This window comes from Mastigoproctus giganteus, chromosome 2 (genome assembly GCF_048544385.1).
Source record: "Mastigoproctus giganteus isolate SK-2022 chromosome 2, ASM4854438v1, whole genome shotgun sequence".
Lineage (NCBI taxonomy): Eukaryota > Metazoa > Arthropoda > Arachnida > Uropygi > Thelyphonidae > Mastigoproctus > Mastigoproctus giganteus.
The window spans coordinates 201899885-201922964 of NC_143576.1; the positions used below are offsets into that span (position 1 = coordinate 201899885).

Here is a 23080-nt window from a genome sequence, read left to right on the forward strand (position 1 = left end):
TCAGATCACCTCGCAGGTGCCTAGTCTCCAGAAATTGTAATTTGCAAAACTTAAGCCTTTCTCGTAAGAGCAACCCTTTGTTCTGTTCACTAATCTTGTTGCCCTTCTCTGTACTCGTTCAAACAGCTCTACCTCCTTCTTAAAATGAGGCCTCCAGACCTGTATACAGTACTCAAGGTGTGGCCTATCCATTGTCTTATACAAGGGGATAATCACCTCCTTATCCCTGCTAGAAAAATTCCTGTATATCATTGACAAGACACCACGAGCTACTCTTGCAGACCATCTGCACTGCTCACAAAACTTCATATCTGCCAGCACAGTTACCCCTAGATCCTTTTCATTCTCTACCACTGTGAGTGTGGTACAACAGAGTTGATATATTACTCTGGGATTACTGCTTCCCATATGTAGTACTTTACATTTGTCAATGTTAAACTTCATTTGCCACCTCTCAGCCCATCTGCTCAACTTTTCTAGATCCTGTTGCAGCAGTGTACTGTCATTAGTGTCATTGACAACTCTGCCAACCTTCATATCATCTGCAAACTTGAACATTAAGCCTGATATATCATCATCTAAAGTTTACATAAGTAAAGAACTCTTTGCTGTTTTTCTTTTCATTATTTGCCAAAGATTTCTCGTAATCTGCCTTCGCCTGCCTAACCTCTTTTATAACTTTGTTACAGACCAGCTTATATCTATCATAGGCTTCTGTGTCACATGTTAATTTATATGTATCCCATGCATTTTTCTTCTGTCACATGTCTAGTTAGTTCATCTGACAGGCGCCTCCGTAGCCAGGTGGGAAGGAGCAGCAGTGCGTAGCACACGCTTCTTGATTAGACCGGGGTTCGAGCCCGTCACCACCAAATACGGAGGATGCGGACAGGTCAGAGAATGACCACCGCATATCCCGGAGCAATATGGTCTTAGTTGCTAATGCTCCTAAAAACCAAATAACAAACAAACAAGTTCATCTGACATCCATTTAGGCCTAAATCTTGAACAGTATTTCTTTGTTGGTATGAAAAGCCTAGTAGCTTCCAAGATTAATTCTTTAATTGCTTCCCATTTTGAATTTGCTGTTGGTAACATCATCAGTTGGTCCCACCATATAGAATTTAAATACTGTCTCAGACCACCGTAGTCACCTTTAGGAAAGCAAAAACCCTTCCTTTTACCCTTGATGGTAGTTACCTCTTTGAGTAAATCTCACTTCAGCACACTGTGATCACTGCCACTTAGTGGTTCCTTTATCTGCAGATTCTAGGTGCATGAAGAATCACTACTGATAATCAGATCAAGAGTATTACTCCCTCTAGTTGCCTCCCGAATATGCTGCTGGAGAAAACAAATCATCCAATAAATCCACAAAAGCCTTGCTGATGTGTGTGTGACCAACCCACAAATTCCAGTCAATCTCTGGGAAATTAAAATCCCCCATTATAAGACACTCTGATTAACTGGCCCAGTCTGTTTCTCTGCACAGTTGCTCATTATACTCATCAGATTCATTTGGCCTATAACACACACCTACTCTCATTTTTCCTTTCCCAGTGCTTATGTCACAATTAACAGACTCAACATTGCATTGTCCACCAACATCAATTGGGTGCACTTCCTTAGATTTTATGTGTTTCTTAACTAACAGCATAATCCCTCCTCCCTTTCTGTCCTGTCTATCCTTTCTGTACACATTGTACTCCCCAAATTCCAGTTCTGCACTGCTTATGTCTGTGTGACACCATATCTCTGATATCCCAACAATATCTGCCTTTGATGTCTTGACTAGCACTTCAAGCTCATCGAATTTATTAACTATACATTGGTGTACTTGCAAGTATACATGCACCTATTTCTACTCTTAGTTACCCTAACACAGCCCATGTATTTACTTGTTCCACTATGACTCCCAGCAGTCCTGGAAATCCCCATTGCCTTGCTTTCCAGGCTGCTGCTCAGTTGCATTTCAATAGAAGTAGTGCAAGAATCACTTTTACCTCTGCTAGCGGCTACTGTTAATCTATTAGTCCGTGTATCCCTCCAAGCTAGCAGTTTTCCGAACCATCTAACTCTGCCTCGATAGCATCAGCAAATATTCTTGCACCCTTTCTATTTAAGTGTATCCCATCCCTGTAGAAGTAGTCTCTCCTGTTAACAAGCACAGACCAGGCTGGGAAAAATTCTACCTCTTGAGCCTTGCACAATCTCTCTCTCTCTCTCTCTCCAGGGCCAAATTGATCGACAAGGCTCTCATCATATACTCCCTCCTATTGTGTCTGGGCAGAATTGCAGTCACTTTCAAATTCAACCCTAACTCACGGCTTTTTTTCAGCATTGGCTTGTACTTGTTAAGTAATTCCACCCGTCTCCTACTCTTAATATCATTAGTGCCAACACATACAAAATATCACCCTTTGTGCCCTTAAAAGATGATATCTGCTCTACATTGTCATCAACCTTTGCCCCTGGCAGATATACCTTGGAGGATGTGGAAAAGTCAGGGAATGATCACCGCATATCCCTGGAGAAATATGGCCTTAGTTGCTAATACTCCTAAAAGCCAAATAATAAGAACAACAACATACCCTGGTACTGTTCCATCTATCCTTTTTGCACAATATGTTCCATGTTTCCGTGACAATAGAATCACCTACAACAACTAGTTCCTTTGGGACCACATATTCTGCCTTGGGGTTTGCCGCTGTGTTGCTTGATGTTCAAGCGCAAGCTCTGGCATTGATGTGGGCAGCTGAGAGCTTGATTGGCCCCTCAATTTAAATCCTTCGAGGGCATCCACCCTGTCCTTCAAGCTCTCATAAGCCCACAACAATGCTGAGTTGGTGCCTGATTTTCTTGCACTCCTTACATCGTGCACACACAAAGACATTCGTCTTGGCAATATCATGTCCTGTTCCTGATTGCTCCACAAACATCAAACAAGCAGTGCATTTCAATACACTGTGATTCAGAGGACAACTGCCCCCCCTTCAATTCTTCTCCCCTGAACCACAGCACTTCCATTAGTTAGAGCCTTTTGCTATGTTGCTCTGGTCTGAGTCATGATTTCTATTCAAGTGCAATAAAATTCCAATACAAAATATAACCCTAAACTTATATCCCAATGCAGTTATAACACTATATATATATATATGTATTTCGGTATTGAGTGTTATCTCCGAATTACATTATAGGACTTTCTTATCCCCTCTTAACTTATATGTATTAATTTATGATGTTACGTTTGTAAAAACTAGGTCACTATATTTATTTTGTTAAAGTACAATTCAATCGACAATGAAATTTAATAAGATTAATAAATTTTACTGATTAATTGATACTACTATACTCGATATCTAGTTTTCCGCTAAACCTTACGCTATCTAGTTCGGTGCACACATTGTATCGTATAACAATGGTGGCAAGTTACGAATGGTTAATCTACGGACACAAGGTATTATTTACTTTCCAAATTGCGCTATCTAAATTCAGAATAAACCATGGAGCTTGACTAGGTCTATAAGCTACTTATAGAAAATAATTTAATCTAACAATTAAGTCAATAAAGTGGCTAAGTATAATTAAAAACTTTGTATTCATGGGAGCTGCAAAACCTGTTCAACACGTGGATTTGATACCCTTACCGATACTAAGTAATAACCTACAAAATCTCTATCCATTCATTATATCATTGCATTCAACTAATTTGCATCTCAATAGATTTTGTGCTGGCAGGTGTAACTTCTAAATCTGCAAAAGCTATTTTTGCACCCAGGCTTTTTTGATAAGAAGCATGACTTTTCCTTTCCAACTTTTTTGTCCTTTCTAAATACATTGTATATGCTGTAATGAAACTCATCATCCCCTATTTCTGGGTGACACCATGTTTCCATTAACCTTATGTCAGCATCTGTTGTCCTAACCAGAAGTTTGATTCACTCATTTTTATTGACAACACTCCTGATGTTACTGTAGACACAGTTAAGACTAACCATTCTTCTATAGTTTAGTACTCTGACCTGGCCTTTGAAGTTATTCATCCGCTTGTTTTGCTAGCATGAACTTCCCATTCATTTGAAACATTGCTACCCTCAGCACATGTTGCCTATATCGGCTTTTGAAACAGCAAACAAGAATATTTGAGATGTGTGCAAACAATTTCGTCCTGTATCATTACATAATACCTCAGTGATACTGGAAAAATCCCTTGCAATACCTTTTTTTAAAATGTATCCCATCTCTACAAAAAAGATTCCTTCTACCTACAAGTGCAGACAGACCACACTAATAAAAAAAAAAAAAAAAAATCCTCCCCAAAGCCTTGCAGAGTCCCAAAATAAAATATTACAGAATTTAAACTAACAAAGTATTACAGCAATTACCTGTTACCAAAACTTTATCTACTACTGAAGTTAAAAATTATTCTTACTGAAGTTAGCAAAAAGAATGTAACTTAACAGAAATACTTTAGAAAAGGTAAGAATTAAATGTACAAAATATTGTAGAAATTAATTCTTAAATTGCTGAAATTAAATTTTAAAAATTACAGAAGTTAAATATACAAAGTATTGAAACAAATTAAGGAAAGAAAAAATTTGCCTACAAGATACCCATTCTTAATCTCCTTCAATTATTCCGATATAACCAACTTAAAACATGCCCAGTGATTTTCCGTGATTTTTATAATGTATGCACTATTCCCATTTCAAGAAAAGTACTGTTCACATTATTGTAACTACAAGAACCTTCTTTCTGTAGGAAATGGCAAATCTGGATTTGCCATTTTCTACAGAAAGAAGGTTCTTGCCTATCTTTAAAAAAAAAATCCTTTTTGATGCCCAAGTAACACTTTGCATAATAGACTTCTTAGAGAAATTTTGGTCCAAGTTCCTCTGGTTCTTCAAAACATATATGCTGTTCAGGCTATATTTTGTAATTTAACAGAAGTTTGTAAAAATTGCTGACCTTCGAATCATTAAACTTCAGTTTGCAATAACATCATAATATTGCATCTATTTTAAACTTTTCTAAAAATGGTTCCTTTGGTGGTGGTCACTATAGGATATAGGTATAGAAAAATCTGACATTGCTGACAAATCAACTGTGCATGAGCTATTTTTAAGCGATTTTTGGAACAGACATGTGATTTAAGATAATGCTAGCATTTGGAATATCTGTAGTAGAAAATTTGTTTAAAATCACTTTTAGTTTTATGGTAATTCATTAATTCATTCATGTATATCAGTGATAATTTAGTTGCTGTCACATGGGAATTGATATCTTCCATCTCTGAATTGATATACCAGAGCATGTATGGTCTTTATAATAAGTAGTTTCTGCACTACCTGTTTTTGTAACAAGCCAGTACGATGCTACTAGCAGCATCATCTAGCTGTTATATCCTTTCTTTCTCCCAAATGATAGCAATAGCAGTTTGCCACCTCTCAAATGATTTTCCTGATGAAGTAGAACTGACAGGTTTAAATATGTCACTTAGTTTAGGTTTTCTTTTGCCTTACTATGTAGCCATTTATTCCATACCATCCTTTGGTGACGGTTCGACAAAGTTCTTTGAATGTAACTTTTACGTATTGAGTTAATGATGGCTTGATTGTACCATGAGCTATTTAGCAGTTGCTAGAATCTAATGCTGTGGTATAGTCCGTTTCACAAAGATTGACATGTGACCTTGGGCAGTGGATGATGCTATTTCAAGGTCATGGGTCTGAAGGAATATTATGGGTATCTGAAGTGATGAGATATTGTTTTAATATAGAAAAAAAATATGATCTAACAGTATTTATTAATACTGTGCAAATTGTCTGCAGTTGCCAAAAATAAATTGTCATTAAGCAGCTTCTCACAATTGAGAACTTCTGTACCATGAATTGCCTAGATATTGCAGTACCTTCAAACAGTCAGTGACATCACTGACTAGTATTAAATTGTATATATAAATAATTGTTCTTTTTAGAACTTTATCAATAAAAATATAATTATTTTTAAAAATGCATAATTAGTGATAAGGAACTGTTAGTATTAGTGGTGGCAAAATGATGCATGGAATTAAGCCTATACAACATCAGTCATAAATAAATATATATATATATATATATATATATATATATATATATATGGAATATGAAAACAAAGATGTGGAAAAACAGGAAAAATAAGGAAAAACAAGGAAAAAACAGTGCGTGCACCTGAATGCGCAAAGCAGCAAAACAGGATACATGTATATAAATAAGATAAAATATAAAAAAATAAAATAAAAATAGATGGAGAAGTTATTAAACACAAAATGCCGAACCTAGTTGAAGAAAAAAAAGAGAAAAAGAATGTTAAGATCCTATAAAAAAAAAAAAAAAAAAAAAAAAAATAAATAAATAAATAAAATAAAATAAAATAAAAAATAATAATAATTATTAAGTAGAATTAAATCCGAATTAATGCCGAATTAACAGGCCAATTATATGTACAAAAGCTGAAAGAAAAAGAGGGAGGGTGATAGAGATAAAAATTATAAAATAAAAATTAAAAATTAAAAATTGGTACATAGATCAGGTATTTCATCAGGGGGCTACACCTGATCATGTACCAAACACTGTGTTTCTATGCAAACTCATGCTGATGGAGAAGCTGAAGAAATGAAAAGGAAATAAAAAAAAATAAAAAAATAAAAAAAATAAAAAAATTTTTATATATCTCCATAAACATGAGTGAGGTAGCCCCAACGCAGTGTATTTAGATTAATAAATTAAGTAACGTAGTGTAACTGCAAATGCAGTGTATTTAGATTAATAAATTAAGTAACGTAGTGTAACCGCAGTGTATTTAGATTAAAAATTAAGAAAATTGAGTAACGCAAACGCAGTGTATTTAGATTAAAAAATTAAAAAATTACGTAACGCAGTGTATATGGAAATAAATTGAGTCGATAGTATGTAATAAATAAATAAATAACAAGGTAGCGGTATAGAAAAAGGAAGCAATGCAAGGTAGGGGAGGGAAAAGAAGTTAAAAATACAGAGGCGAAGATAGTGAGAATGAGGAAAGTGAGAATGTCCGAATCACCCTCGTATTACACTAATAGTTCAACGGACGGAAAGACGAAAAGTAGAAAGTAGAAAGAAGTAAAGCGAAGGAAAAGAGTTTAAAGGATACTAGGCAAGCTGGGGATGTAAGTACCCAACCTCATAGAGAGGGCCTTGGCTGTGAGAGTGTTAGTAGAAGTGGAAATTAATACCGCTAGCTTGTATTGTATATTTTACGAAATAAAATAAAATAAAAAATATGAAAAGGAAGAAAATTAAATACCTATGATAGTTGGCAGAAACAAGTTGAGTGAAATATAATTAAGAAATGACAATAAAATATGCGATCATGATTAATAAGGTACAATTACGCGAATATGATTAATAAGAATGGAATGCAAACAGAGGGAAAACTATGACAACGATGGTGGAGTTGCTCAGAAGAGAAGAACTATGGGAGCCCTCTGTGGTCAAAATAAAATAGAGAAAATAAGATTGGACATAAGTAATTATTGATATTAAATTACGAAAATGAAAAGAAAACTTAGGAAGTGAAAGAACACGAACATCGTTCTAATAGAAGTTATAATAGAAGTCATTATGTGTGATCACTTTCCAAGTGGTGGAAATACCACCATTCAAATGTACAACTATACAACTATACAAGTATCGAATTAACCCTAATCAAGGTGGAACATGGTGAAACCGAATTTTTCTTTAATGAAATCAGAGAGATTTTTTATAATAAAATTTAAGAAATTAATAGGAATGTCATTATTGCTAAGTTTGGTATAGAGATCATTCAAAGCACCAGCGAAAAGTGATTGATTGCTACTAATATTAGCTAAACGGATAATTTGTGTGTAGATTATATTTTTATGAACCTTAATCGAAATATTCGAGTTCCAATTTGTTAAATAGATAATATTAAAATTAAATTCGCTTCTTTTGTCAAATAGTTCCAAATTATGACGAAGAGGAGGACTATTTAAAGTAATACTTAAATCCAAAAAATTTGCATGCTGGTTGCCAAAGTTTTCTTTATTGAGAGTGAGTTCAGTTGGATATATGGATTTAGCAATATTTTCAAAATGAATGTTGAGAATAAGAATGTCATCAACATAGCGGAATGCATAAAAATTAAGGTTCGGGTTGTTATCAATAAATAGATGTTCGTAATAATGGAGAAATAGATTAGATACTATGCTAGAAATTTGTGAACCCATGGGAACTCCTATGGATTGTTTATAAGCATATTTACCATCGTGGATGTAATTGTTTAGGATACAGAGGTTGATGTAGTTATTCCAAGTAACCTCATCTGTTGATATAACGTTTTTGTATTTGAGGAACAATTGATGAAGTACATTAACAATTAGGTGATGCGGTAAGGAGGTAAATAAGTTGGTGAAGTCATATGTTTCAATACTAAATATGCTGGAATATGCATTGGAATTAAAAATTTTAATAATACTGTGGTTGTTGTTAATGATCCAAGTGGTAGGGATATTAATAAGGATAGTAGTTAACAATTTGAAAAATTGTTTACCTGGATGATAACAGCCACTTTTTTTGGCACTAGTGATGAATCTGAAGCCAACTGGATGTTTATGGAATTTGGCTATCATATACAAGAAAGGCAAAGTAGAATTGCGAATTTTGGTATGCAATTTTTTATGCAAAGCTATAATTTTTTTGATGATGGTATTAATGCCGAGATTACAGCGTGAAAAGGTGGAACTACTTTCTACTTCCTTTTTGAGGGTGGTGTAATAAAATTGCTTGCAGAAGATAGCAAAGTTATTAGAAGCCTTATCTACCGGAGTGATGATAAATTTTTGTTGTAAATCTGAGATGGCTTTTTTCAGGTTAAAATACTTGGTATGCGAATTATTATAAAGGTAGTAAGTTTTAGAAATAATTTTTTTAATGTCTTGAAATGTGACATTTATCCAATTATAGAAAGCTTCGTGTGGTATTGTATATTTATATGCCAACTTGTTGCAAAAATTCAAGATATTCAGATAAATATCTTTATATATATTATTGAGGTTGGCCTTATGGACTGGTCTGAATTTAAAACCTTTTTCCATAGCGGACTTTAGTGGAATGTTGTTAATAATGTCCAGGTTACCAGTAATAATATGTTTATGATATTGATCAACGTAAGGAGCATATATGGGATCATCACAGTGACATGGAAGATCTAAAGCTTGTAAGTTGCCTAAATTAGTAGCTAGAGTTTTATAATTACAAATTTTAAGTCCAATAGGAGATTCATAGTTGAAGCAGTGATGGATCTTGAACTTGAAATTATTATAAAATGGGAGAAAATTATTATGATTATTAAGTAAATAATGCCAAGGAATTTTATCGAACCAACTATGAGTAAATTTAATAGTACAGTATTCATTACTGTATGTAGTAATGCGACCTAGTCTAAAGAGAGAGATGTCTAAAATAATATGCTTAAGTTGAATATTTTTATATTTAAAATTGCTAATAAATAAAGTTAAGGCTTTTAGTATAGAGTTTTTAATATTAAAGAGAAAAAGAGAAATGTTGTGTACGTCAAGAATGGTATTGTCCCAGGAGCTAATAATATTACGAAAATTGTGCCGAATATGCCTATGATGACGATTTGATTTATTTCCACGTTTGTATCTACGCTTATTGTTATTGAAGAAATGACTGAGATGGAATAGATTGTAAATGCAGTGGCTGGTGTTTAAACAACCATTGCTTAAAAGAGTTTTGTTAAAAAATCTATTGTTTAGGCCGTAGGGATATAAAGATTTATAAGTGCACATAAATAGATTCTCATAATAATCACGAAGAACGTTGTCATTGATAATGGCAAGTATTTTAATTTTAACGTTGTTGAAGCCATGGTGGTGAAAATGGAAAAGTTCTATTTCAGTATCTAAAATGTTATCAAGTAAAAGATTTTTACTTTTGGATCTGTGCCCATTGATTCTAATATTAAGAGAATTTGTGGTTTGGCCTACGTATTTAACATTGCAAATATTGCATGTGAGCAAATATATGACATTTTTAGTTTTACAAAAAGGAGGATAAATAGAGTTAGATTTGGATTCGGAGTTATCCATCATGGGACAAGTGAGACATCGTTTATCTAAACATTTTTGAAAAAATAAATTTTGGTTTAAAATATGTGTAATGTACTCAGGTTGGTTAGGGTTAGGGGAACGATTCTCCTGTTTAATATTTAACACTACATCCTCAGGAGTGGGATGTAGCGCAACACGTTTTCTAGCTGAACTAGGGGCAACACAGTGCTGACTCGCCGTATTGTTTAAAGAGACGTAGTGCATGACAAGTGGGGTAAAAATTAAATAGGGCAAATTGTGTTAGCAACGAATCCATCTAAAGGGAAGGAGTGGGGGTTGCATTTAAAAGTAAGGAGTGGGGGTTGCATTTAAAAGTAGCCACGCGCAAAGCTGCAGATAGCTAAAATTAAATGAAATACGTGGAATATGAAAACAAAGATGTGGAAAAACAGGAAAAATAAGGAAAAACAAGGAAAAAACAGTACGTGCACCTGAATGCGCAAAGCAGCAAAACAGGATACATGTATATAAATAAGATAAAATATAAAAAAATAAAATAAAAATAGATGGAGAAGTTATTAAACACAAAATGCCGAACCTAGTTGAAGAAAAAAAAGAGAAAAAGAATGTTAAGATCCTATAAAAAAAAAAAAAAAATAAATAAATAAATAAATAAATAAATAAATAAAATAAAATAAAATAAAAAATAATAATAATTATTAAGTAGAATTAAATCCGAATTAATGCCGAATTAACAGGCCAATTATATGTACAAAAGCTGAAAGAAAAAGAGGGAGGGTGATAGAGATAAAAATTATAAAATAAAAATTAAAAATTAAAAATTGGTACATAGATCAGGTATTTCATCAGGGGGCTACACCTGATCATGTACCAAACACTGTGTTTCTATGCAAACTCATGCTGATGGAGAAGCTGAAGAAATGAAAAGGAAATAAAAAAAAAATAAAAAAATAAAAAAAATAAAAAATTTTTTATATATCTCCATAAACATGAGTGAGGTAGCCCCAACGCAGTGTATTTAGATTAATAAATTAAGTAACGTAGTGTAACCGCAAATGCAGTGTATTTAGATTAATAAATTAAGTAACGTAGTGTAACCGCAGTGTATTTAGATTAAAAATTAAGAAAATTGAGTAACGCAAACGCAGTGTATTTAGATTAAAAAATTAAAAAATTACGTAACGCAGTGTATATGGAAATAAATTGAGTCGATAGTATGTAATAAATAAATAAATAACAAGGTAGCGGTATAGAAAAAGGAAGCAATGCAAGGTAGGGGAGGGAAAAGAAGTTAAAAATACAGAGGCGAAGATAGTGAGAATGAGGAAAGTGAGAATGTCCGAATCACCCTCGTATTACACTAATAGTTCAACGGACGGAAAGACGAAGAGTAGAAAGTAGAAAGAAGTAAAGCGAAGGAAAAGAGTTTAAAGGATACTAGGCAAGCTGGGGATGTAAGTACCCAACCTCATAGAGAGGGCCTTGGCTGTGAGAGTGTTAGTAGAAGTGGAAATTAATACCGCTAGCTTGTATTGTATATTTTACGAAATAAAATAAAATAAAAAATATGAAAAGGAAGAAAATTAAATACCTATGATAGTTGGCAGAAACAAGTTGAGTGAAATATAATTAAGAAATGACAATAAAATATGCGATCATGATTAATAAGGTACAATTACGCGAATATGATTAATAAGAATGGAATGCAAACAGAGGGAAAACTATGACAACGATGGTGGAGTTGCTCAGAAGAGAAGAACTATGGGAGCCCTCTGTGGTCAAAATAAAATAGAGAAAATAAGATTGGACATAAGTAATTATTGATATTAAATTACGAAAATGAAAAGAAAACTTAGGAAGTGAAAGAACACGAACATCGTTCTAATAGAAGTTATAATAGAAGTCATTATGTGTGATCACTTTCCAAGTGGTGGAAATACCACCATTCAAATGTACAACTATACAACTATACAAGTATCGAATTAACCCTAATCAAGGTGGAACATGGTGAAACCGAATTTTTCTTTAATGAAATCAGAGAGATTTTTTATAATAAAATTTAAGAAATTAATAGGAATGTCATTATTGCGAAGTTTGGTATAGAGATCATTCAAAGCACCAGCGAAAAGTGATTGATTGCTACTAATATTAGCTAAACGGATAATTTGTGTGTAGATTATATTTTTATGAACCTTAATCGAAATATTCGAGTTCCAATTTGTTAAATAGATAATATTAAAATTAAATTCGCTTCTTTTGTCAAATAGTTCACATTAGGATTTTAATTAATTTATTTTTTGCAAGCCAGCAGCACAAAATTGTTTGGAAAACATTAAAAGAAAATTTAGATGCAAATTATGCTTTCAAATTTGGAACTCGAATATTTCGATTAAGGTTCATAAAAATATAATCTACACACAAATTATCCGTTTAGCTAATATTAGTAGCAATCAATCACTTTTCGCTGGTGCTTTGAATGATCTCTATACCAAACTTCGCAATAATGACATTCCTATTAATTTCTTAAATTTTATTATAAAAAATCTCTCTGATTTCATTAAAGAAAAATTCGGTTTCACCATGTTCCACCTTGATTAGGGTTAATTCGATACTTGTATAGTTGTATAGTTGTACATTTGAATGGTGGTATTTCCACCACTTGGAAAGTGATCACACATAATGACTTCTATTATAACTTCTATTAGAACGATGTTCGTGTTCTTTCACTTCCTAAGTTTTCTTTTCATTTTCGTAATTTAATATCAATAATTACTTATGTCCAATCTTATTTTCTCTATTTTATTTTGACCACAGAGGGCTCCCATAGTTCTTCTCTTCTGAGCAACTCCACCATCGTTGTCATAGTTTTCCCTCTGTTTGCATTCCATTCTTATTAATCATATTCGCGTAATTGTACCTTATTAATCATGATCGCATATTTTATTGTCATTTCTTAATTATATTTCACTCAACTTGTTTCTGCCAACTATCATAGGTATTTAATTTTCTTCCTTTTCATATTTTTTATTTTATTTTATTTCGTAAAATATACAATACAAGCTAGCGGTATTAATTTCCACTTCTACTAACACTCTCACAGCCAAGGCCCTCTCTATGAGGTTGGGTACTTACATCCCCAGCTTGCCTAGTATCCTTTAAACTCTTTTCTTTCGCTTTACTTCTTTCTACTTTCTACTCTTCGTCTTTCCGTCCGTTGAACTATTAGTGTAATACGAGGGTGATTCGGACATTCTCACTTTCCTCATTCTCACTATCTTCGCCTCTGTATTTTTAACTTCTTTTCCCTCCCCTACCTTGCATTGCTTCCTTTTTCTATACCGCTACCTTGTTATTTATTTATTTATTACATACTATCGACTCAATTTATTTCCATATACACTGCGTTACGTAATTTTTTAATTTTTTAATCTAAATACACTGCGTTTGCGTTACTCAATTTTCTTAATTTTTAATCTAAATACACTGCATTTGCGGTTACACTACGTTACTTAATTTATTAATCTAAATACACTGCGTTGGGGCTACCTCACTCATGTTTATGGAGATATATAAAAAATTTTTTATTTTTTTTTATTTTTTTATTTTTTTTATTTCCTTTTCATTTCTTCAGCTTCTCCATCAGCATGAGTTTGCATAGAAACACAGTGTTTGGTACATGATCAGGTGTAGCCCCCTGATGAAATACCTGATCTATGTACCAATTTTTAATTTTTAATTTTTATTTTATAATTTTTATCTCTATCACCCTCCCTCTTTTTCTTTCAGCTTTTGTACATATAATTGGCCTGTTAATTCGGCATTAATTCGGATTTAATTCTACTTAATAATTATTATTATTTTTTATTTTATTTTATTTTATTTATTTATTTATTTATTTTTTTTTTTTTTTTTTTTTTATAGGATCTTAACATTCTTTTTCTCTTTTTTTTCTTCAACTAGGTTCGGCATTTTGTGTTTAATAACTTCTCCATCTATTTTTATTTTATTTTTTTATATTTTATCTTATATATATATATATATATATATACGCGCACACACACACACACACACACACACACACACACACACACACACACACACACACACACACAGGTGGCCCTTGTTTTGTGCTGGTCCGATTTGCACCCAATTTGAAATAGCACCAGCCACTGACCACAACGTCATTTTTATTTTCAATTTTTTTTTATAAATTGAAAGTTTAAAATCATCAGATAAAATTTATCGTTATCATACTGTGCTATGTATCGTGCACTGTTCATGTGATTTAGGACAATCTGAGCCAATCAGCAATTAGCACATCCGTATCAGAGATGAGAAAGATTCCTGCCCTCAAAGTAGCCACTTGTGGATGTGGGTGGTAATGGTCAATGCGGTGAAACATTCAGTTGGTTGTTGTTTACGCTATTTACACATGTTGGAAATTTATTATGCTAACATTTTTTTATTAATTGTGCTATTAATAAATTAAATAATAATAGTGATAGTTGTGTGCAGTTTTTGCCAGTCATGTTATAAAGTTTTTAATTTAATAAAATAAAGAGACGCCACATCTGGTAAAAGTAGTTTTTTGAATCCTAGTGCAATATTTGGAGGATGGAATCTGGCGAAAGCTGCCCTAATGTGTGTGGGGCTATGAATATGCCTCCATCGACTATTATTACACCCATGAAGAATGCTAATAAAATAAAACAATCAATGCAAAGTGGTAGGTAAAATTTTTAGTAACCTGGAAATAACCCCGGGGTTTCCGATTGACTCCATTATATAAAGGGTTCCATTTACGCCTGTCCCCCCATGAACTTAATCCCGATGTAAATTGAAGGCTACCTGTATATATATATATTATATATACTCCTACTTCATTTTCCTGTACCTTCTGTAAATTTGCTCAGTCGCTCTCTAAATTATTCAGACATTTCACTTCCAGAAATCAGTTATTCTCTAGATTTGAAAAAAAAAAAATTCCACTTATATCCTTTTCCAATTTGAATTTATATCATCTCTTATTTGTATTTTTTTTTGCCACTACCCAAAAAAGTCTGGGCACCCCTGACCTAAAGAATATTACTTGGCTTTGTTTTTTTTATTATTTTTGTTTTGATTGAATATTTTTTGGGGTATGACTGACTTGTATATGCTGGTATCATTAATTATGTATTACAGACACACACCAATTTCTTTTGTTCTTTTATATTGCATATGCATTTTCAACATGTGAATAGCTTTTTTTCTCCTTTGGAAACAGTTAATTCATTAACATAAGGATAACTAGATTTATATTCTTATTTGGCTTTAAGTGTGTAATAATGTGTTTTTAATTACAGTAATTTCATATAAGGGAAACAAATTACCCTAATTTAGTATTTATTATTCCTGGACCCACAGTTGAGTATTCCTGTTTAGCCCTGGTCATAGTTATAGTATTAACACAGGCATATTATTCTTGAACAATGCCTTTTCAAACCTGCATTGTCTCACTTAATGTCACATGTGAGATCTTCCTGTATACATATTTTCTCTTAAGTTTATATAAAAGTTGAGTATGTTACAACATTGCATATATCTTAAACTCTCTCTAGATGGAAGACTTGCACCTTTATCAAAAGGTCAGAGAAGGAGACTTATATTACAGAATGAATATGCAGTAAGTTTTTTTAAAATATATTAATGTAAAGGATTTTAATCATAAATTTATTTTTCACAGAAATGTCTTAGAATAAAATGAGTACAGCAGGCCCCCATTATAACGCGGTTCGCTTTACGCTGATTCGCTATAACGCTGTTCTTATATTATAACTCGTATCTGACTATAACGCTGTCACAGATCACTATAACGCTCTTTTACAGATTGCATTTTTGGCATATTTAACGAAATGGTTTCATTTGATGGAGTCGGTAGCTTGAAAATAAATATAAAAATATGGTTAAAACGTTTCCCATGCCGACTTGAGAAATATTTCCACGCTCAGTGAAATTCTCTCGTGCGCTAATTTAATTGCAGTTCCGAGATCAACATTTTAAAAAATGATCAAGTATATTGCTTGTAATATTTGCGTTATATGCATTTATCCGAAGTCAAGTCATCACTCAGTACAGTATTAGACATTGTGCGTAATGGACAGTTTACTTGAACATTGTATCATAATTAATGCAACCAACGCAGTTACATTTTCGAAGAGTTAATAATGGCCAATAAGAATGAAAAAGCAACAATGTCTGGGTGCAGTACGAAGACTATAAATGTAAGAAAAATACTACTGAATTTGAAAATTAAATTAGTCGTTTTGAAAGTGAATCGATTCCGGTCAAAGACAAGCGGATGTGTGCCATTTAGGACTTGCAAGTTTAACTGTAAGAACAATTATAAAAAAATAAAGAATTAATTTTAGCAGTGGGAAAGATAGCTGTTCCACTGCAAGCAACTAGGACTAGGCCGGCTATTAGGATTGAAATCAAAAGACTAACTAATTTTATTGAAGATAATATCCAATGCAGAATTCAGTTAAATATTATTAACTGAATAAATATTATAAATAATAAAAAAGAGAGAAAAATTAGCTTATATGATAATCTGAAGAAAACTCACCTAAAAAAAAAAAAAAAATTGGGAACCATTTAAAACTAGTAAGGGCTGGTTGAATAGATTTAAAATCCAGGGAGAAGCCGCAAGTGCAGATCAAGGAGCCGAAACTTTCAAAAAAGAATTTGTTAAAATTATTGAAGAGGGGTATTGTGTGTTATACTTCTCAACAAGTTTATAACATAGATGAAGCAGGAGTTCTGTGGAAACGAATGCCTAAAAGAAGTTTCATATTGAAAGAAGAAAACAACATGCCAGGTTTCAAAGCGGCGAAGGATTGGTTGATTTTATTGTTGGGTGGTAACGCTGCGGGTGATTTAAAATCAATACCCCTTTTAGTTTATTTGGAAGAGGGCCAAAGTTCAACCCAAAATCGACACATTTTTCATGATTAAATTCATCAATTAAATTAAATCAATTAAAATCAATTAAATTCATTATTTTAATTGGAATTTTAAGTTTAATTTTGATACATAAGTAGTTACCACATAAGTATATACGTATGTAATGCAGAATATTTTATATGTACAAATATTTGAATATTAAATATTTTGACCGACATTTGTGTATCTTTTCACTACCGTTTATTATTGATTAGGAAATATCCTATGGCACCGACTGCAACTCACAAATACATATGTTACCTTAAGGGAATGCGGCGCTCGCTTAGCACGGATTCACTTAGCGCTCTGTTTTTCCGGAATGAATTATCAGCGTTAAGTGGGGGTCACCTGTATGTGTTTGATTTTGAGCACTAGTCATTCCTTGCACAAGTTCATTATATGTGTCTTGTGTTTAGATTTGGCAGAGGTTGAATATGTCCTTTATTCACCTTACCTTCAACACTACAATCAAAAGTCATACGGGTTAAAGTTAAGTCTGGAGAGCAGGGGAACAAAACATTTCAAGAATGAGTAAGCAGTAGCATGGTTAGTGCTGAAGAATTCACAACGAAAAGTAGCTGGGTGAGTAATGGGGGAAGCTTTTCCTGCATAAAGATTGGTTTTCAAGTAACCTTGTTAGAAATGACATGGTTCAGCAGAAAGTGAGATGTCATGACCTTTTTGAATGCTGCTGGTCCATCATTCCAAAAAAATAAATAAAAAGACTGATGAAATAGGGCATCATTCCATGTGACACAATACACGTGGAGAATGAACCAATCAGTAGATTACACAAGAATTCAGTGATTTTTGGTTCTGATTAGTTATGCAAACATTAGTAATTTATGTACTCAGAATAAAAACAAGTGTCATCTGTTTTTCTCCACGTGCAGCTGTTTTGAAAAATGTCATATTCTTTCACATTTTTAAATAAACTGTAGTAATTCCTTATCAGTCACTGGGCATACATTCCTGAGAAGTACTCTGTTTGACAAGGCTAAAGTTGCATGAAAAATAGATGGAAAAAAAATAAGGAAAAAAAAAACTTAAATTAATTATTCATTCACATTAAAACAGTGATAATAAAAATAAGAAAAATTAAAAATAGAAAGAATATGATAAGAAAAAAGGTAAGAACAAGGTGATGGAACAAAATATACATACATGCACATGGAATGTGGACTTTCCTAGGTTACACACCTTTGTTGATAGGTGAAACACAATCTAAAAAGCATTAAGAAAACAAGTCAGTACTTCTGGTAAAAATGTAAATGTATTAGTATATGAATGGTGCAAGAAAGCACACTTATACAGCATCAGCCAAAAAAAAAAAAAAAAAAAAAAACCCTTCCTGCATCACCTGTTCGTCCCCTCTCATAATTTGTACAGTTCTTTCTTCAATTTATATAAACTACTCATTTCCACAATTCAAATGGAAGTTTGTTCCAACTATTAACTACTCACTGCTGTGGACAAATTTCTGCACATCTGTCCTGCAACCATCTTTCCTCAATTAAATTATGCTCTCCCATGTGTGCTGTCAGGAACGCAGGTCAATGTTGTCTCAGAACACTTAGGGCCATTGTTCTGCAACAGTGTCAACCTGTGTTCCAAATGGACAATTCTTTGCCCAGCTCCTCTGTCATTTGCCACCATCATCATTTCATGTTAATAAAAAACATGAAAATTAATAAATAGGCAGTTACACATCCACAATATATATGGTACTAATGAGTGTATCATTGAGAGGGTAGACTGTAGGGGTTCTCAAACTGTCACCCAATACCTTGAGGTGTCATGACCTTTTTGAAGTGTGCCATATGATTAGGAAAAATTCTGTGGAGTTCAGTGGCAATTGCTCTAGGTTTTTGGTGAATATAGCATCATTTTCAACTCCAAGTATGACTTGAGTAACAATTTTTGGAAACCACTGTGGTCAAGCTTAAACAGATTCCATCTCTCTGTATTACCCACTAATGTCCTGAAAATTGCAGCGTCTGGAGACTAGGCATCTGCTAGGTGATCTGATTGAGATGTATAAGACCTTGAATGGCTTGAGCAAGCTCAATGCTGATGGGATTCTTCCTCTTGCTCAGATTCTACATCTGAGGGGGCATAAATTCAAATTGAGGAAAGACAGCTGTAGAATAGATGTGTGGAAATTTGTCTTTAGCCAGTCGGTTGTTGATTGCTGGAACAAACTTCCATCTGTCATTGTGGAAGTTGAGAGCTTAAATAAATCTTAAATAAATTCAAGGCTGAACTAGACAAACTTTTGGAGTGAATGGATGGGTGAAATGGGAATGGTAGTTTTTTTTATTTTATTATTATTATTTTTTTTGGCTGATGCTATATAAGCTTGCTTTCTTGGATCATATGCCTCTACTAATGCTAATGTGCTTTCATGCTTTCATTATCTACAAGATGCAAGATCCATAATTTTGTTCTTTTGTTTAAATAGACTGGATTGAACCATGTATATGTAAAAATAAAAAATAAAAATCAGAACATGTGAAACGTAGCCAATCATAATTCACAAACTTTTGCATGTAAATCTGTGTTCATGATTAATAACCTATCATTTTCCCTTTCAGTTATGTATGCCTTTTCTGTATCCATTTTATATATCCATTGTATCACAGTACCCAAATGACTTTTAATGACATAAAGTGCTGCTTAGAAATACAAGTACCAAATTGACTTTTATGATGTTTTGCAAATGGAACCAAAGGTCACAGCTTGATTTGATGCTGTTGAATGTGAGAAAATATTATAGTTAGAAAATATAGAATATAATTAGAAAATCTTTCTTAGCTAAGCAGTAATTGGCTTAAATGGGAAGCTTTTGCATTTTTATGAGGGATTAAACAAATACGAAGTGTGATCAATCTAGCCTCTGCTGAGGCTAGATTGATCAGTATCCATCTGCTGAGGTCATTATGCCTAGATATGTTGAAGAACGTCATGTGCAGATTTATTTTACCAACAGATTTAAAATTTTTCACTTCTATTTTGGAAGTTGATTCCCATAGCAGCCTAAACCAGAAGGATAATTCTGACTTAGTCATAGGCATTTATGCTGCAAAAGTCATAAAGAGTCTAAACCAAGAGGAAAAAAATAATTACGTTCCTTTGTTTAGTGAGGAATTACTTTATTGCTGCAGTAGCATAAATTTTGTCAGTTGACAGTACCTCATTTTCAAATTTTAAATTTGTTGTTTACAAGTTTTTAGTACTCGGTGTCATTAAAGATAAAGAAATACATGTTTTTCAGCATCAGTTCTGTCAGTTTCAATGTGAGAACCTACCAGATGATATTATGAAAGAAGAAAGAATTTATGTACTGTGGCCCTTGGTTGACAAGTACACAAGGAAGCTTGAAATATAACAAATTATCTTATCATGCTTGGCATTTTAATAATTCCTTATAGCAATGCTGAGTGTGAGAGAATATTCAGCCAATTTAGAAAATCAAAAACTGAGTTCAGATCTCTTTTTGGTGAAGCTTTGGAAATACTCCAGACAGCCAAGTCTAGAAAACAGGGCTGCTATGAACAAAACTTTGATTCATTTCTGAAGAGGGTAAAGTCTGCAGAAGCACCTTTCTAAAAGCAATCAAAATTAGTTAATGCCTAATAGAATAACTAAACAGAAATCCTCAGGCAGAAAAATCCTAAGTGAATTAATGTTTGAAAGTATACTGTTCTTTTAAACAATCCTGTGTGTATGCTTTAATCTATATAATATCGGTGTAAATATACCATAGATAACTCTTAAACGAAAAAACTACGATAGTAGTGTAAAAAGGGCACCGTTTTATCGGTATCTCATATTGTGCACCAACTTCACAACGAGTTGTCATGTATTGCACTACCTCGAATAAGTAACGCTTCACTAAAAGAGAAGGCTATTGTTACTTATTCTCAGTGGGCACCACCACCCAGACGGCACCATTTCAAGGCTTGTTGGCCTCTCATCGGTGGTTGGGCAGGTATCCTGGTATTGCAGACATGATAATCCAGTTATGAAGATAAACCCGCAATATGAGATATGGATGCCAAAAGGTGTACATGATTGTCATGTCTGCAATACCAGAGTACCTGCCCACCCACCGATGAGAGGCCAACAAGCCTTGAAACGGTGCCATTTAGGTGGTGGTGCCAATGAGAATAAGTAACGATAGCCTTCTCTTTTAGTGAAGCGTTACTTATTCGAGGCAGTGCAATAAATGACAACTCGTGAAGTTGGTGCACAATATGAGATACAGATAAAACGATGCCCTTTTTTACACTACTATCATAGTTTATTCATTTAAGGGTTATCTATGGTGTATTTACACCAATATTATAGAGATAATTTATTCTCTTGGACATATGATGCCCTGCACCATTTAGTTTGACTTAAACATTATCAAGTATATTTTAATATTAAATGTATGTTTTTATTGAAATTTAATTTCTTATGAGTGTGGACTATACATAAACCTCTAGCTTTTTCTTAGAAACTCCTTTTGTTTTGGGAAAAAAAATCTCCTTTTCTTGCTATTTACAAATGTGTAATCTCCATCTTTTTGAATATCAAAAGTTGGCAGCTATTAAATGTGCTTTGTGGATCTCCCTCCCTCACAAATAATCTCAAAATTTCTTTAGCTGTATTATAGCTTAATGGAGTATAAACCAAAAAAAAAACTATCTGTTTGTGAAAAATTATGTTCGTATTAGTTCAGACTTGCGAAGTTTTCAGTATCACATATCTGATGCAATTTGAGGGTTTTTCCTTACTTTGTAGAAATATGTATCAGTTGGGAGTTTGTAGCCTGTTTTAATTTACAAGAATGACAAGATTTTTTTTGGATAGTTTCTTGAAGGTTTTAGTCAGAATTGTGGTTTGTCCATGCACCTTGTGAATTTATACTACTGTAATTTTTCATTCTTTCGAATTGAAACAATTTTTTGAGAATTCTACAAAGATTTACATCATAATGTCTTTTTATATTTTTAGAACTTGGTATTTTGATAAAAGGTTTAACATAACCATTAGGGGGAAAAAAGTCACTGTGCTAAGTGGTTGTATTTGAATCATGCATTAATGTCTGATGTGATGTTTTCTCCTTTGATATTGAAAATTAAATACTTTGCATTATATTTTATTTTTCAGAGACAGATTATGAAGAATCTAAAAGAAATAGATGAAGCAAAATCACTATATCAAGAGAAGTTGGTAAATGAAAGAAAAAGCCACCAGAAAATGTTGAAAAGTAAAGTTAAAGGAAATGGAAAGAGCTCAGCTGTGTGCAAAATCTCCAACTGAAAATGAAATTAATGAAATCATTGTAGAATAGCGAGTTTATATGCCAGAAAGAGGAATTATAACTTTAGAATTAAAGTTCCAAAACATTGGAACTTGAGCAAAATTTTTGTTTTAGTTGTTGATTGATGTGCAAAATACTTCTCTATTCATTGTATTTTTATATAATAAGTATGTATATGTAAATATGAATACATAATATATATACAAAAGTTAATAATATTGTAGAATGTTTATCATATTTTAAGGGCACAAAATGTGATATTTTTGTACATGTTGGTACTAATAATATTAAGCATATGTGTTCTGAAATTTTACTTCACAGGTATGAGGCAATGTTAAGATAAACTTATGGCTGAAATTGAAAGCATCTTGAATTTTTCTCAGACATGCTGACAACCCTTTCCCTGCCAACCTTTGTGGGCGCCTCCGTAGCCAGGTGGGAAGGAGCAGCAGTGCGTAGCACACGTTTCTTGATTAGACCGGGGTTCGAGCCCGTCACCACCAAATACGGAGGATGCGGAAAGGTTAAGGAATGACCACCGCATATCCTGGAGCAATATGGCCTTAGTTGCTAATGCTCCTAAAAACCAAAACAACAACAACAACCTGCCAACCTTTGTATCATCTGCAAACTTGGACATTAAGAGGGGGTAC

At 33.1% G+C, this 23080-nt stretch overlaps 1 protein-coding gene across 1 annotated transcript in view; it reads left to right on the top strand.

Moving 5' to 3' along the window:
* The window catches only part of mRpL52 (mitochondrial ribosomal protein L52), a 51836-nt gene extending 29322 nt beyond the window's left edge, over positions 1-22514 (top strand). The window contains exons 4-5 of the mRNA XM_090368896.1: positions 15733-15797; positions 22274-22514. Coding sequence (XP_090225022.1) covers positions 15733-15797; positions 22274-22426 — 218 coding nt within the window. The 3' untranslated portion in view covers positions 22427-22514. The remainder of the gene's footprint in view (positions 1-15732; positions 15798-22273) is intronic.
* Positions 22515-23080: the final 566 nt, after the last annotated feature.